This window comes from Leptodactylus fuscus, chromosome 5, assembly GCF_031893055.1.
Source record: "Leptodactylus fuscus isolate aLepFus1 chromosome 5, aLepFus1.hap2, whole genome shotgun sequence".
Classification (NCBI taxonomy): Eukaryota; Metazoa; Chordata; class Amphibia; order Anura; family Leptodactylidae; genus Leptodactylus; species Leptodactylus fuscus.
Window position 1 is genome coordinate 155,965,553 of NC_134269.1, and position 13,978 is coordinate 155,979,530.

The 13,978-nt window shown below is 41.3% G+C and overlaps 1 protein-coding gene across 4 annotated transcripts; it reads right to left on the reverse strand.

The window, feature by feature from the left end:
* Window positions 1-2,874: 2,874 nt before the first annotated feature.
* On the reverse strand, window positions 2,875-12,735 carry TMPO (thymopoietin). Of its 4 annotated transcripts, XM_075274509.1 has the most exons (10): window positions 12,165-12,735; window positions 10,187-10,313; window positions 9,943-10,092; window positions 8,851-8,948; window positions 7,554-7,664; window positions 7,231-7,350; window positions 7,026-7,115; window positions 6,775-6,885; window positions 5,210-5,304; window positions 2,875-4,528 (listed from the first exon to the last, which is right to left on the reverse strand). In XM_075274509.1, the coding sequence occupies exons 1-10, from the start codon at window positions 12,387-12,389 to the stop codon at window positions 4,225-4,227; spliced, it is 1,431 nt and encodes a 476-aa protein (XP_075130610.1). In that variant the 5' UTR covers window positions 12,390-12,735; the 3' UTR covers window positions 2,875-4,224. The 4 variants fall into 4 exon arrangements, with proteins under 4 accessions (XP_075130610.1, XP_075130608.1, XP_075130607.1 ...); XM_075274507.1 differs by lacking the exon at window positions 7,554-7,664; XM_075274506.1 differs by lacking the exon at window positions 7,554-7,664 and having other exon boundaries at window positions 6,775-6,921.
* Window positions 12,736-13,978: the final 1,243 nt, after the last annotated feature.

The following is a 13,978-nucleotide window of genomic DNA, read 5'->3' on the forward strand; positions in this document are numbered from 1 at the left end:
TTCAGCAGTGCCTGGAGCAGATCAGATAATATGCAAATGCATGAACACTGAGGGTTAGCTGTGTTTAGAGATAACAGCCCTGGCTTTCTCAGAAGCATAGATAAGAGCAGTGTAATATAGTATGTGAACAAAAATTAATAACAGTCGTGAAGCCATGTCATTTACCGGGATAAAAAGTAGCCTATGTTTTAATCGAGGTTACACTCTGTGCCAAATTTCATCCAAATCCGTTCAGCCATTTTTGCGTGATTTAGGAACAAACACACAAACATCCAAACTTTCACATTTATAATATTAGTAGGATTTATAATATTAGTAGGATAGGATTGGATTGTTTATACATTGCTCAAAAAAATAAAGAGAACACTCAAATAGCACATCCTAGATCTGAATGAATGAAATATTCTCATTGAATATTTTGTTCTGTACAAAGTTGAATGTGATAACAAAATCACACAAAAATCATCAATGGAAATCAAATGTATTAACCAATGGAGGCCTGGATTTGGAGTCACCCCAAAATTAAAGTGGAAAAACACACTACAGGCTAATCCAACTTTGATGTAATGTCCTTAAAACATGTCAAAATGAGGCTCAGTAGTGTGTGTGGCCTCCACGTGCCTGTATGACCTCCCTACAATGCCTGGGCATGCTCCTGATGAGATTGCGGATGGTGTCCTGAGGGATCTCCTCCCAGACCTGGACTAAAGCATCTGCCAACTCCTGGACAGTCTGTGGTGCAACGTGATGTTGGTGGATGGAGCGCGACATGATGTCCCAGATGTGCTTAATCACATTCAGGTCTGGGGAACGGGCGGGCCAGTCCATAGCTTCAATGTCTTCATCTTGCAGGAACTGCTGACACACTCCAGCCACATGAGGTCTGGCATTGTCCTGCATTAGGAGGAACCCAGGGCCAACTGCACCAGCATATGGTCTTATAAGGGGTCTGAGGATCTCATCTCAGTACCTAATGGCAGTCAGGCTACCTCTGGCGACCACATGGAGGGCTATGCGGCCCTCCAAAGAAATGCCACCCCACACCATTACTGACCCACTGCCAAACCAGTCATGCTGAAGGATGTTGCAGGCAGCAGATCGCTCTCTCCGGCGTCTCCAGACTCTTGTCACATGTGCTCAGTGTGAACCTGCTCTCATCTGTGAAGAGCACAGGGCGCCAGTGTCAAAGTTGCCAATCCTGGTGTTCTGTGGCAAATGCCAAGCGTCCTGCACGGTTATGGGCTGATAGTACAACCCCCATCTGTGGACGTCAGGCCCTCATACCATCCTCATGGAGTCGGTTTCTAACCGTTTGTGTAGATACATGCCTGCTGGAGGTCATTTTGCAGGACTCTGGCAGTGCTCCTCCTGTTCTTCTTTGCACAAAGGCAGAGGTAGTGGTCCTGCTGCTGGGTTGTAGCCCTCCTAGTCTCCTGCTAACGCTTCCAGCCCCTGGACACTACGCTGACAGACACGGCAAACCTTCTTGGACACAGCCCATTGATGTCATCTTGGATGAGCTGCATTACCTGAGCCACTTGTGTGGGTTGTAGAGTCCATCTCATGCTACCATGAGTGTGAAAGCACAACCAACATTCAAAAGTTACCAAAACCCCAGCCAGAATGCATTGGTACTGTGTGTATGTATATAGTTACAATAAAACCATAATATACCGAGCAATCTAAATATGAAATTGCTTCATTTAAAAGCGATCGGAGAAATATAGGAGATTCACAGCAGCAGCGATTTGTATCCGAACCCCTTGGGGAACAATAGTATTGGAAGAAGACCGATGGATAGGAAGAACACTGCGCTACTCCACTGAAGTTAACATCACACGCACTTTATTTCGTTTCCTTAAAACACACAACGCTATGCACAGCGTTTCGGGGATTACCCCTTTTTCAAGTGTATAACTGAAATACACAATATACCCGTACAGGAGTCAGGAGCCTCTCAGTAAAGGTAAGTGTTGTTCAACACTTACCTTTACTGAGAGGCTCCTGCTCCTGACTCCTGTACGGGTATATTGTGTATTTCAGTTATACACTTGAAAAAGGGGTAATCCCCGAAACGCTGTGTATAGCGTTATGTATATAGTTAGTCCCACTGGAGCCGAGACTATTGCATTTGCAGAGCAGTTGGATGCCGAAGTTCTTGTGTTCAGCCTTCCCTGCTGCTTTGGCTATGACATTATAAACTCTATGCCTGTATATATATATATATATATATATATATATATATATATATACACACACACTTTCTATTTTCCCTGCATAGCAATGAAGTTTCTAGCTTACTAACCCCTTCTCCTTTTTGGTCAGTCCAGTGGAGGGCGCCTTTGAGTTAACTTTTCACGTTTCTTTTCTCATGTTCCAATGGTGACAACAATCAACCACTTGCCATGTGCCACAGTCTGTTACATCATCAGCAGAGATAACATGTACAAATGACATTTAAGGCCACTGTTTCAGTGAACCCATTAGCGATAGCAAGAGGAATTAACACCAATACTCATGCTTATTTCCCCCATCTTTTTTGAGGCTGTGGTCTATAAAATCTAATTTAAAAGATATTGGGGCAGATTTATGTTGCATTTTGTACAAAAGTGTTCCTGTATAAATCACACAGAGGGTGTACGTATCCTTAGTCAGATGACCCACCCTGTTGACATTCACAGAAAGGGGCAAGACAGGAATGCACCACATTATCTCCCATCTACACTAGAAAACTGGTGTTGACTAATCCCACCACCCCCCAAACATATTACACAAAATCACATACTGTAAGTGATTCCAGGATGCAGACATTGGCCACCACACGTCAAGAAAAGTAGCATAGAAATTTATTTTTTAATTTTCTGTACAGCCTGCCTTGGCTGGTGCTCTGGAATTCACGAAAGATTTGCCTTATAGTAGATCCATGAATACTCAATCACTGTAATTAAATACTTTTGTGCTTGTGTTTGAAAATATCAGGGTGCAGGAAGCTGGGCTACTTTTACCAGGGCTAATCCATGTGTGGCTAACCAATACAGTTTTCAATTTAGTGGCAGTGCTGCATAAACTACTTAATGGGTTTCCTGTTGGAAGTAAATCAGATATGCCCTTTAGGCAGTTTTCAGTGCAGGACATGACCATATCACGGGAAAACTTGTTTTGTAAATATGTCCTTACAAATAAGGAGACATTCGCACCTGCCTAGGTTGCGGACAAAAACATCCTGCAGACTCAACTTTCATCTAGGGCTTTCCTTTAAAAAGCAGCAGGCACCTGCATAGTCAAATTGACCAGAATAGTAGACACCCACTGCAGATTAACATAGCCAAACAGTACCGAGTCTGATATATTGGCTGACTGGTTAAATGAAGGGTCAGGGGATAATCGTACACATCAAGGAGAGTGTTTGCCTACATAGGCAGTACGGAGTTAAATGAAGGGGAGACTGTTACAGTAATGTTTTGATTTTTATCTATGAAGACTGACATGAATATCCATTAGATGGTTAGTGATAATATTCACAGTGCAACCAAAAAGACATACTGTTGCAGCAAGTAAGACATTTTCTGTAAATATTTGCTAGTTATGTGCTTAGAATTTCACAAGAGTATTATACCCTTGACCGTACATATAAAAAAAAAATTATTATTTAAATGCGTGATATTTTGAAAGATCATATGTCAAGTGGATTGGCAAGTGTAATATACAGTAGATAAACTTTTCTGCGGCAGAAATACTTCAGGAATTAATCAGAACACAGAATGCACAACATTATAAAAATATTGCAGTTATTTTATAAGCAGAATTGTAACAGGCTAAACTACGTAGCTAGATTAAAACGCTATTTGATGATTTTGCAATACATTAGCCGATTTCTAGTATTTCACACAAAGCTACTTAGAAGCACAATCTGTTGCTGAGTGAATTCAAGAAAATAATTCACATCGCCATATGATTTCCTCAGGTATTTACTGTGACTAAAGTATTCCTGTTAAAAAATATAGGAAACACTACAAAAGGCTTGAGCTCTAATAAAAAATAACATTACTCAGTATGGCACAGTCCTCTAACTGTCCACAGTAAATACATTGCAGATGTCCATGTGTACCATATTTATTAATGTACAGATGGGTTTGAGGTGTCGTCACATTATTTGCAGGTTCCTGACAAATGGCAGTTTTTGTACTTAGGACTGTCAAAAAAAAATATAGAGTCATTGAAAAATCAGTTTTCATCTTTGCTGACATTTGGGTTGCCCTGGAGCCATTTTGTAAAAGGGTTCCCTTCATTGGGTTCCATAGCTTGGTAAACCAAGAATGCAAGAACAGCCAAAATGAGAAGAACAAGTAGCTTTATCCAGATGGAAATGGATCGTCCACTTTTCCCTTTTGTAGTCTTCTCTTCTACCACTGGTTGGTACTTTGAGATATATTTAGACGAATAACTCTCCTCCAATTTGTAATCCTTGTAATCTTTGATATTAAAAGGTCGACCTGCAGCCCCTTTTATTGGCCTGCGACAACTTGCACTAAGACAATGCAAAAAAAAGATAAATTAGCTTGAGTACACACACAAAATTTGACAGATTCATGAATCTTGATGCGCCAGAACTTTAGTTTGGTTTCCACCAAAAATTCAACTACATGAGGTGCACATCATGTGTTAGGCTGGACGTTGAAGTGTTGGAACTTAATGGCAAAGGGATGTAGTTTAAACTGCAACAATACTGGCTCATATTTCCATCCCAAACTAAGCCAATATCAATATACCAATAGGTGACAAATTCAAGACTAACGGTGCACCAGATTTATTATCAGCTAGCATCAGTCAATGGGCTAAACGACTGCCTAACCTAAATTTCTAGTTTGTCGGCAGTAAATTGGTTATAAACCTAATCACAGTACCCTGGTTCAAAGGAGTCTGAATTTTCCAAATATTAAGCTTTTGAGCCCAATTTTCATGTAAAAATCAATATTTTAATCATATGCATTTCAAGAGAAAAGCACATGAATAAAATGCCAGTTTAACCGAGGCATCTAAAGGGTTAATGCCTGTGATCAGAGCAGGCTAATACAGCAAAGACCTAGTGATTGCTCATCCTCTGAGCAAAGTTTATAAATCAGGCATTAGAGAAAAAGGTAAGTATCTGAAGAATAGATGGTATTAGTAAAATCTGCAATAGTGGGGGGTAAGGGAGAAAGAAAGAAACCTTATTCCTGTAGGTGTTGAAGCTTCATATGGAAACATATCTTTCAAAAGATCTCTTTCTTCTCGTTTTTCTTCCAGTAATGATTTTTCTATAATCTAAAACAAAGAAAAAAAACCAAACACATTAAACCACACATGAACTGTAAAAATGGACTGCAGTCCTCAGGAAACCCAAATTAAGTTTGTGACTAAGCAAAACGATCACCACGTGTGCTAAAGTAAAGGTCTTCCCTGTTTTTTAATGGGAGTAACAAACTTTGTTATTTTCAGTTGCCTTGTCTTGTTTGGCATCTCCAGACGATGTTCACTGATGTTTCCAGTATCCTTGAATGTGAACAATACCATCATAACCTGGTACACTAATAAGGTCATAATATTTAAAGGAAAAACTGAACGATATTAAGTTGTCACCTCAATCACGGCTGTGTTCAGAAGATCACTTGGATCTACATGACCAACACTTTGAACGTCAATGACCTTATAAAAAAAACAACAAAAAATCTTTATGCATCTGTTGCACAAAGTGTAAACACTGTATTAACACAAACCAAATGGCCCCAATGTGAAAAGGTTTCAGTGTATTGATGGCCTATCCTTAGGACTAAAGTCAGTCTGTGGTCTATTCATTATTACACCAGTCTGTACACTTAGCGGCAGCAGTTCTGGATATTCCAGCAAAGTTATAAATGTTTTAAATCATAAAATTATCCCAAGTAGTCACACTAGTCCGGAGCGGCTTCAGCCTAGTCACGATGTCCGAGCTAATCACACCTCCTTAGCACCCTATTTTTCACACCCTTTATTACATTTTCTTAATCCAATATATAGAGTGAAAAGCATGACTGATCTTTCCCTCAAGAGTCCCCTCAGTGCCTGATGTCAAAAGGAAGAAGTCAGGCATACCCAGTAGGTGTGTTTAGCAACCAAAAAGCATGACTAGGCTGAAGCTGCTCCCCCCCCCTCCACCGTGACTAAAGATAATTTGCATATGAAAGCTTAAAAATCAGAAAAATTAGAAGGGAACCAATGGAAAGAAAATTACTTAGGCCCGGTTCACATCAGCGTTCGGGCCATTCCGTTCTATCTGCATGAAATATGCGGAGAGGATTGTCCTGCAAGCAACACTTTTCTCTCCATGATTAGTGCGGAAACCAAGCAGAAATCACATTATAGTCTAGGGGGTCCACAAGTTTCCTTAGGTAACCGCTTTTTTATGTGGACAGGTTTCTGTTTTAGGGGTTCCCAAGTGGACTCCTCGAACGGGAACTCGATCAAAGATGTGAACTGGGCCTTAATCCTGCACATGATGAGGGTTTTTTCTAGCATAAATTAGCCCCAACAGATTCTCTTAATATGGTATCATGGAAACTGAGAAAACATTTTGAAGTTATCCTATATTATCTGAAAGGAAAAAAAATTTCTAAGAGTGGATCAAGGTAACTAGCTTGTAAGCATCTTTAAAAGTAAACATTTATATATTTTTTTTTTTTTCAAAATTGTGAACTATAAACTGAGTGGGTCAGTATTTGAAGAAAAAAAAGTTAGGGTTCACTTGGTGGTATTTACTTTTTCACTGATCAGCTGTTTCTTTGGGGTCCTTCTTGACAAATCTGTGAACTCACTGACTGATCGCAACGCGTTTGCATGCTTGAAATTCTCAATCACCTGATAATCAACCTGGCGGGATTCATATTGAGAGAATCCTGCATTAGCCTATATAGAACATTGAAGTGGGGGAAAAAAAACAAAACAAAAATTAAAAATCAATAAGTAACTGAAAATGTAATACTATGACTTTAGAGGAGGCATACACATACTAGAGTTTGGTTGCTTGAAGCCAATACAGTTTCGGTTAGTGATGCAGCTTCTGTGATATCTGTATCATCACTAGGCTCTGCAGCTACCACCTATGTTATTTTTAAGGAAAAGTGAGAAAAAAAATAAATAAAAAAGACTAAGCATTGCAATATACTAACGCCCATTCCCAAAGCATTATGGTAAACAAAATATTTGTGCATTCACCCTCTTCCTTGGAGTTCTTCTTACTACTTTTGTTGACTCTTTAGAAACAGCCTGCAGCCGACCACCTTTTTCAGACTCCAACAGCTTTGGAAGCTCAGAAACCGCATCACCAGAAATAGTCTGAACAAGTGTTAAATATATATTTAAGTGAGCAGTTTTCCTAAAGTAAAACTACTAAGGAACAAAGCAGAAAAAAAAAACCCAACACCAAATCCCGAAAGAGCCAGTCAGTGAAATACAGATTAGTAAAGAGCAACCCAGATAAATAAAAGTGTGCAAATAGTTTAACAGTAGAAGTTCTTTACAACATGGTATATCTTTACAGTTAGATTGATGGATGATAATTCCTCAATCTCAGACAGAAAATCCTTTGGCGGCAGCCTGTTAATTCGTTTGACATTTAATTCTGAAAAAACTTCAGCATCTTCAGCTGTCTACATTTAAAAAAAGAAGAAAAGAAACGTCGAACACACAAAACACATTCTGTATGCACATAAAGGGGTTGTGTGACACTCAACTTATCCCCTGTTATTTCCTCATGTCTTTTAAATGGAGTAGTGGTCATATCTTTTAGAACCCCAATTTTGTGCTTGCTGGGAAATCAAGCAGGTGGACTACCACAAATCAGACACTAGACCTCTATCCACATGATAAGGGATATGTTTAAAGGGGCTCTATCATTGGGAAAAGTCATTTTTAACTAATCACATCCTTGCATGGCCTTTAGAAAGGCTATTCCACACCTGCCTTTAGTATGTAAATTGCCTCAGTGGTTTCTGAATAAGTCCGTTTTTATTCCTATGCCAATTAGACTGGTGCACGATACATCGTGCACCCCCTTTGCTATTGTTTCCTATGCACAGGCTGCTGCTGACTCAGCTTCCTGTTTGCACAAACACATAGGAGATAATAGAAGAGATAAGTGCTGCTGGGAACTTCCTGTGCTGGCTGGAAGCTCATTAGCATATGAATAAAAACGGACTTATTCAGATACCACTGAGGCAATCTACATACTAAAGGTAGGTGTGGAATAGCCTGTCTAAAGGCTATGCAACGATGTGATTAGTTAAAAATGACTTTTCCCAGTGATAGAGCCCCTTTAATATGTGGCACAACCTCTTAAAAATGCACTGAATCTCCACTGTATAGAATATTATTTCACACACATTATCTGTAATGTAACAGTAGCCTTATAATCGTGTTGCTCATTCCATTCATATAATACAGGCACCATAAATGGATGGCTCCAGTGACCCACCATGGAGGGAGTGATCTCTCCACATCTGCTTTTAGGCAACATAAGATTATGAAATCTTATTCACACTCCTACATAAGAATGGGATTTTAACATCTTATATTCAAAGAGTTTTCTCTTGAAAGCAAATTATCCCTATCTATAGGATGCTGTTTTTCAGCCATCTCTGGCACTCCCATTGAAATGAATGGAGCAGTGTTCAAGCTGCCATGATCATTGCTCCATTTAGAACAGGGAAAATCTGACACTCACTGTTCAGCAAGTTATCCCTTATCCTATGAATAGGGGATAATGTTATTTACTGCTGATTGCATCACTACAAACACAGCTTTAAGGTTAATGCTCTGAAGAAACCCTACACTTACCTCATTTTGTTCCAGTCTTTTAGATCGAGAGGTTACTTGAGCCTTTGGTTTACCCCTCAATGGCTCTCTGGGCTCAAATGTCAGATCTGTCCTGGGCTCTAGATGCATAAAGCAAAACATTACATAAAGTATTTACAAATCATCATCCTTAACCAATCAACAAAAATTAAAAGTTTTTCCAACAATTTTGACACATCAAAAGTGCTGAAAGCACTAGGTAGGAGAGAATACAGTACAGAGCAAGGAACTCCGGAGACTTGTGAGGCAACACTCGGACATTTGCAATCATAGCAGAATGCAGATTTAGCGCCGGAGGGCACTCTGATGTTATGAGTAGGATCATACAAGCAGATGGGATTCATCTCAAGCAGTTAAAGTCTGCTCTCCAACAAAAATGGTGCACAGAGAATTCCTGATCTCAGGATTGGTAGGCATTCAAGAGGCCAGGGTCCCATTATACACCTACATCAATAAATATTATTGTTTCATAACAGTAAATAATTAGGGACTCCTAGTTTGCTACAATGCTGGGAGGCCCATTCAGATAAGCTGTGGTCAGGCCAGGAAATGTGGCCAACACATAGACCATACTCCTCAGCCAGATCACAGTCAAGTGACTGTCACCAAAAAGATGGATAAAGAAAACCTTTAAAACTCTTAATGTATCTTTACAAAAAATGTTTAACTTTTAATGGTTTACAGATTTAAGTATGGTCATGTTTGTGGGAAAACCTCTTTAAGAGAAGGGATTTTTGCTTTATATAACATTCTTCTTAATGTGCAGAAAGCCAGAGAGCCACCAACAAGGGGAAAACGAAAAGCCCCAAGATTGTGGCAGCCAAATATGTGCAGCACATGGACACAGTACAACATCCTCATGTAACCAACTGTGTGATCATCTGGACTTTGAAGAAAACTAATACATTTACTATCAGTGATCGCAAAAGCACTTTTTGCATTTTTCTAGAATTAAATAAAATGTTCATTTCAAATGAACAAATGATGTTTAATGTGACTGCCCCAGAGCATATTGGCACACAAATGACCCAATTTAGACAAAAACAGAAGTATTCACTGCAAAACAAGCTTTACTGTCATTGTCACTGTATTGTCCAGAATCTGTATTTCCATTTTGCTTATTATCTGCAGTTGACAAGACTGCTACTGGGGGTGTAACAGGCGGCACATCCTGCTGCTCCTTCAGTTTTAAAAGCTTTAGCTCATAAACCCTCCTTGTACTGCCTGTAAGTCAGAAAAAAACAACATTGCAATACCTTAGTATAACTTTCTTGTGCGGCATAAAATGGTGGCAAAATATTTTACTCAGAAAACATACCTTGAATAGGACCTGGTTTCATGCCATATTTAAGCAGTTCTTCCCTGAGCGCATCATTACTAAGAGAGGGTATGTCTTGCTCATTCTTCCCTTCTGCAGCGGGTTTATCCGTCTTTTTTGTCGCTTTCTTAAAAAGAAGGAATATCTAGTACCGATTGTCACCTGGTTTATTAATCACATGTTAAAATGATTTGCTGTTATACATAGTGCAGGGCCTGAGTAGGTGATACAATGCATTGGGACAGAGCAGAGTATATCAGCCATGATCTGTCACATGGAAAATGCAGGGCAAGCTGTAGGCAGCAGGAGAAGTTTTATTGGAAAACGATGCAGTATAATCTGTCATTTAGTTATAGAGGTTTCTGATCTTTCAATACTAAGAAGTCAAGGAGGTGGATCCATCAGTGACTGACAGCTACTCAGTATGCAGTGAGAGGGGAGGCTGTCAATGCCGGGATAGGACAGTCATCTTGGCGAAAAACTAGAGATTTCAATTAAAAAAAACCTGACCTGTTTTAATGAATCTTTTCCCAAGAAAATTTACATCAATATGCTCAGCACCGTCTGCTCTATAACATGCACCCTGCAGATTGCACTACATTTTCTTAGTAACAGGTTCCCTTTAAGCAATTTCAAGCAGACTCTGTAGTTTTGCTAATACAAGTACCAGCCACCCAATGCATCTCCCACTCCCCAACAATGCCAACCTGATTGTTGTACATGGCACTGAAGACCATGCAGTTGTGCACTTCTACATCCATCTCACAGATGCTATCATTTACTGTGTTACTAAAAGTTGGTGCTTCCAGTTAAGGGGTTTCCCCATGAAAGCAAGCTGGGGGGACAGTACAGTACTACAGATCAGTGGGGGTACAGTACTCGGAAACAATCAGCCCCCCATCCTGAATACAGTGGAGGTCTCTATCTTAACAAAAGTTAAGTTAAAGGGAACCTTTCACCACCTGTTTACATTACTAGTCACTGCTCCACTGATTCCAGTTAGAATTATTTCTCTAGCCTGTCCTGCTACTTAGGCTCTGTACTGTCAGGGGTCCGATGTCAGTCAGGGCTGTGATTCTGAGCTCTGATATTGGCTGCCTCTGAATCACACCCTCTTGTCTGACATTACAGAACTGACCTAGCACATCAGGCTCACTCACATAACAGCAATCAGTTCAAACACTGCATCAAAACCAGGACCTTGGAGGACCGCATGTTTAATTTTCTAGGAAATCAATTACTACGTTTAAATAGAGATTCCCTTGAAGGAACAGAAAGCCATACAACTTCTCAGGACATCACCATGAAGTCACATGTCCGAAATGAGAAGGATTCCATTCGTTTTCAGATACAAAGAAACCAAATAACATAATTGACTTCTACATATTGAGTGACCTATAAACACAATTGAAGCAGGTGTAAGTTTATTCCTGGAGTGCTCCTTTATAGTCAGGCTATTGCTAGGTAGGGGGTGAACTATAGGGATTACTGACAAGGCATCCTGATTCCCTCTGTAAAGGTCTGTCCAGTCACCAGCAGCCCCTGACCCTCTCTTTGGGGTGCACATACATCTGAAATCCATGACAGACTACAAGAAAGCAAAGCCAACCACAGCATCAAGATAATAACTGATCCAAAACCAAGAAAAAAGGCGGGAAGCTGCCTCTCGGCTCCTCCAGGGGGCGCTCTAGAAAAATAAGTAGTAGAAACAGGACCCTGAAATCCCTGAGGTAATGTAGACTAAGCTGCAATGTTATCCATCTGGCATGTCCACTTTCTGAACCGTTACCCAACACCACATCGCCCTATGTGCCCCGACAACACCTCGCTCCGCAGACTGGAGTGGTATCGCCCGGGCACTGCTGCCATCCGAGGGCCTCATTCATTCGGCAATACTTGCGGCAGGTCACTCCAGAGCCACGCAGTGAGAAAACTAAGCGCAGCGCTCCCCGCACCTCACAGCCCTCCTAATGCTCACCCGTCCCGGCGGCCGTCCTCTGCCCCGCACCGGTGTGGACTCCTTCTCCTCGTCACTGGAGAAGTCCGGAGTGGCGCGGTTACGGGCAGTCAGGTGCTGGCGGTACAGCTGCACATACACGTCCTTGCGCTGGTCACCGCTCGGCAGCTCTATCTTGTTTGCTATCAGTTCGTTCTTCAGTTTCTCTTTGGTGAGAACTGAGGGGTCTTCCAAGTACTCAGACATGGTGCGCGCATGCAGCCTACCACCGTCTAACCGTAATCACCCGCCCTGCACGACAAGCCGCAAATCCCCGCCCTGACAAAAGGATGTCAATTGTTCAGAGCTGGGAACGGAAACAGGTTGCAGGCTAGTAACGGCCGCAGTGAGCACGACGGAGAAGCGGGAGGCCAAACAATAACACGCGCTGTGATTGGCTGCCGGGCAAAGCAAGGCCACTGCGGATTGGCGGTTGGCGTCCTTTAAAAAAAATAATCGACATCACAACGCGGCCTTTCATAGATTAGAGTCGCTGGGTCGGAGCACTGTGGAGGGGTTGAGCTTCCTTTGTGTCGCCAGGCCCACTGACAGAAGGCGGTGCTGGATGTAGCCGATATGTACAGGCGGAATAAACCTTATCTGACTGGAATGAGAGTGTGTGAATTGTACAGCACGGCACAGGCGGCCAGTACTAGACTGCTGGGAGCTGACATAGTATAAGACGAGGGATCCTCACCTGTCGTACAATGAAAGGTGTCACCTCAGCGGCCCTTCAATAGCTAATATGGTCTGGAAGCATGTCATTAGTATAGGACGCATGTGACCAGCACACATACTGAAACAGACTGAACCATGATACAGCGGCTACAGAAAGTATTCACACCCCTTTACACTTTTCACTCTGTTTCATTGCAGCCATTTGCTAGAATCAAAAAAGTTCATTTTATTTCTCATTAATGTACACTCAGCACTGTCTTGACAGAAAAAAACCCCAAAACAAATGTAGATATTTTTTCAAATTTATTAAAAAATAAAAACTGAACTATCACATGGTCATAAGTATTCGGACCCTTTGCTCAGTATTGAGTATTTGCTCCTTTTGAGCTAGTACAGCCATGAGTTCTTGGGAATGATACAAGAAGTTTTTCACATCAGGATTTGGGGATCCTCTGCCATTCTACCTTGCAGATCGTCTCTGGTTCTGTCAGGTTGGATGGTGAACGTTGGTGGACAGCCATTTTCTGGTCTTTCCAGAGATGCTCAATTGGGTTTAGGTCGGGGCTCTGGCTGGGCCAGACAAGAATGGCCACAAAGTTGTTATGAAGCCGCTCCTTTGTTATTTTAGCTGTGCGCTTAGGGTCATTGTCTTGTTGGAAGTTGAACCTTCGGCCCAGTCTGAGGTCCAGAGCACTCTGCAGGAGGTTTTCTTCCCGAATCTCTCTGTACTTGTCACATTCATCTTTCCTTCAATTGCAAACAGTCTTCTTGTCCCTGTATCTGAAAGACACCCCCATAGCATTATGCTGCCACCACTATGTTTCACTGTTGGGATTGTATTAGGCAGGTGATGAGCAGTGCCTGGTTTTCTCCACACATACTCCTTAGAATTAACGCCAAAAAGTTCAATCTTCGTCTCATCAGACTAGAAAATCTTATTTCTCATAGTCTGGGAGTCTTTTGTGTGTTTTTTGGCAAACTCTATGCAGGCTTTCATATGTCTTGCACTGAGGAAAGGCTTCTTCAGACCACTCTGCCTTAAAGCTCCGACTGGTGGAGGGCTGCAGTGATAGTTGACTTTGTGGAACTTTCTCCCATCTTCCTACTGCATCTCTGGA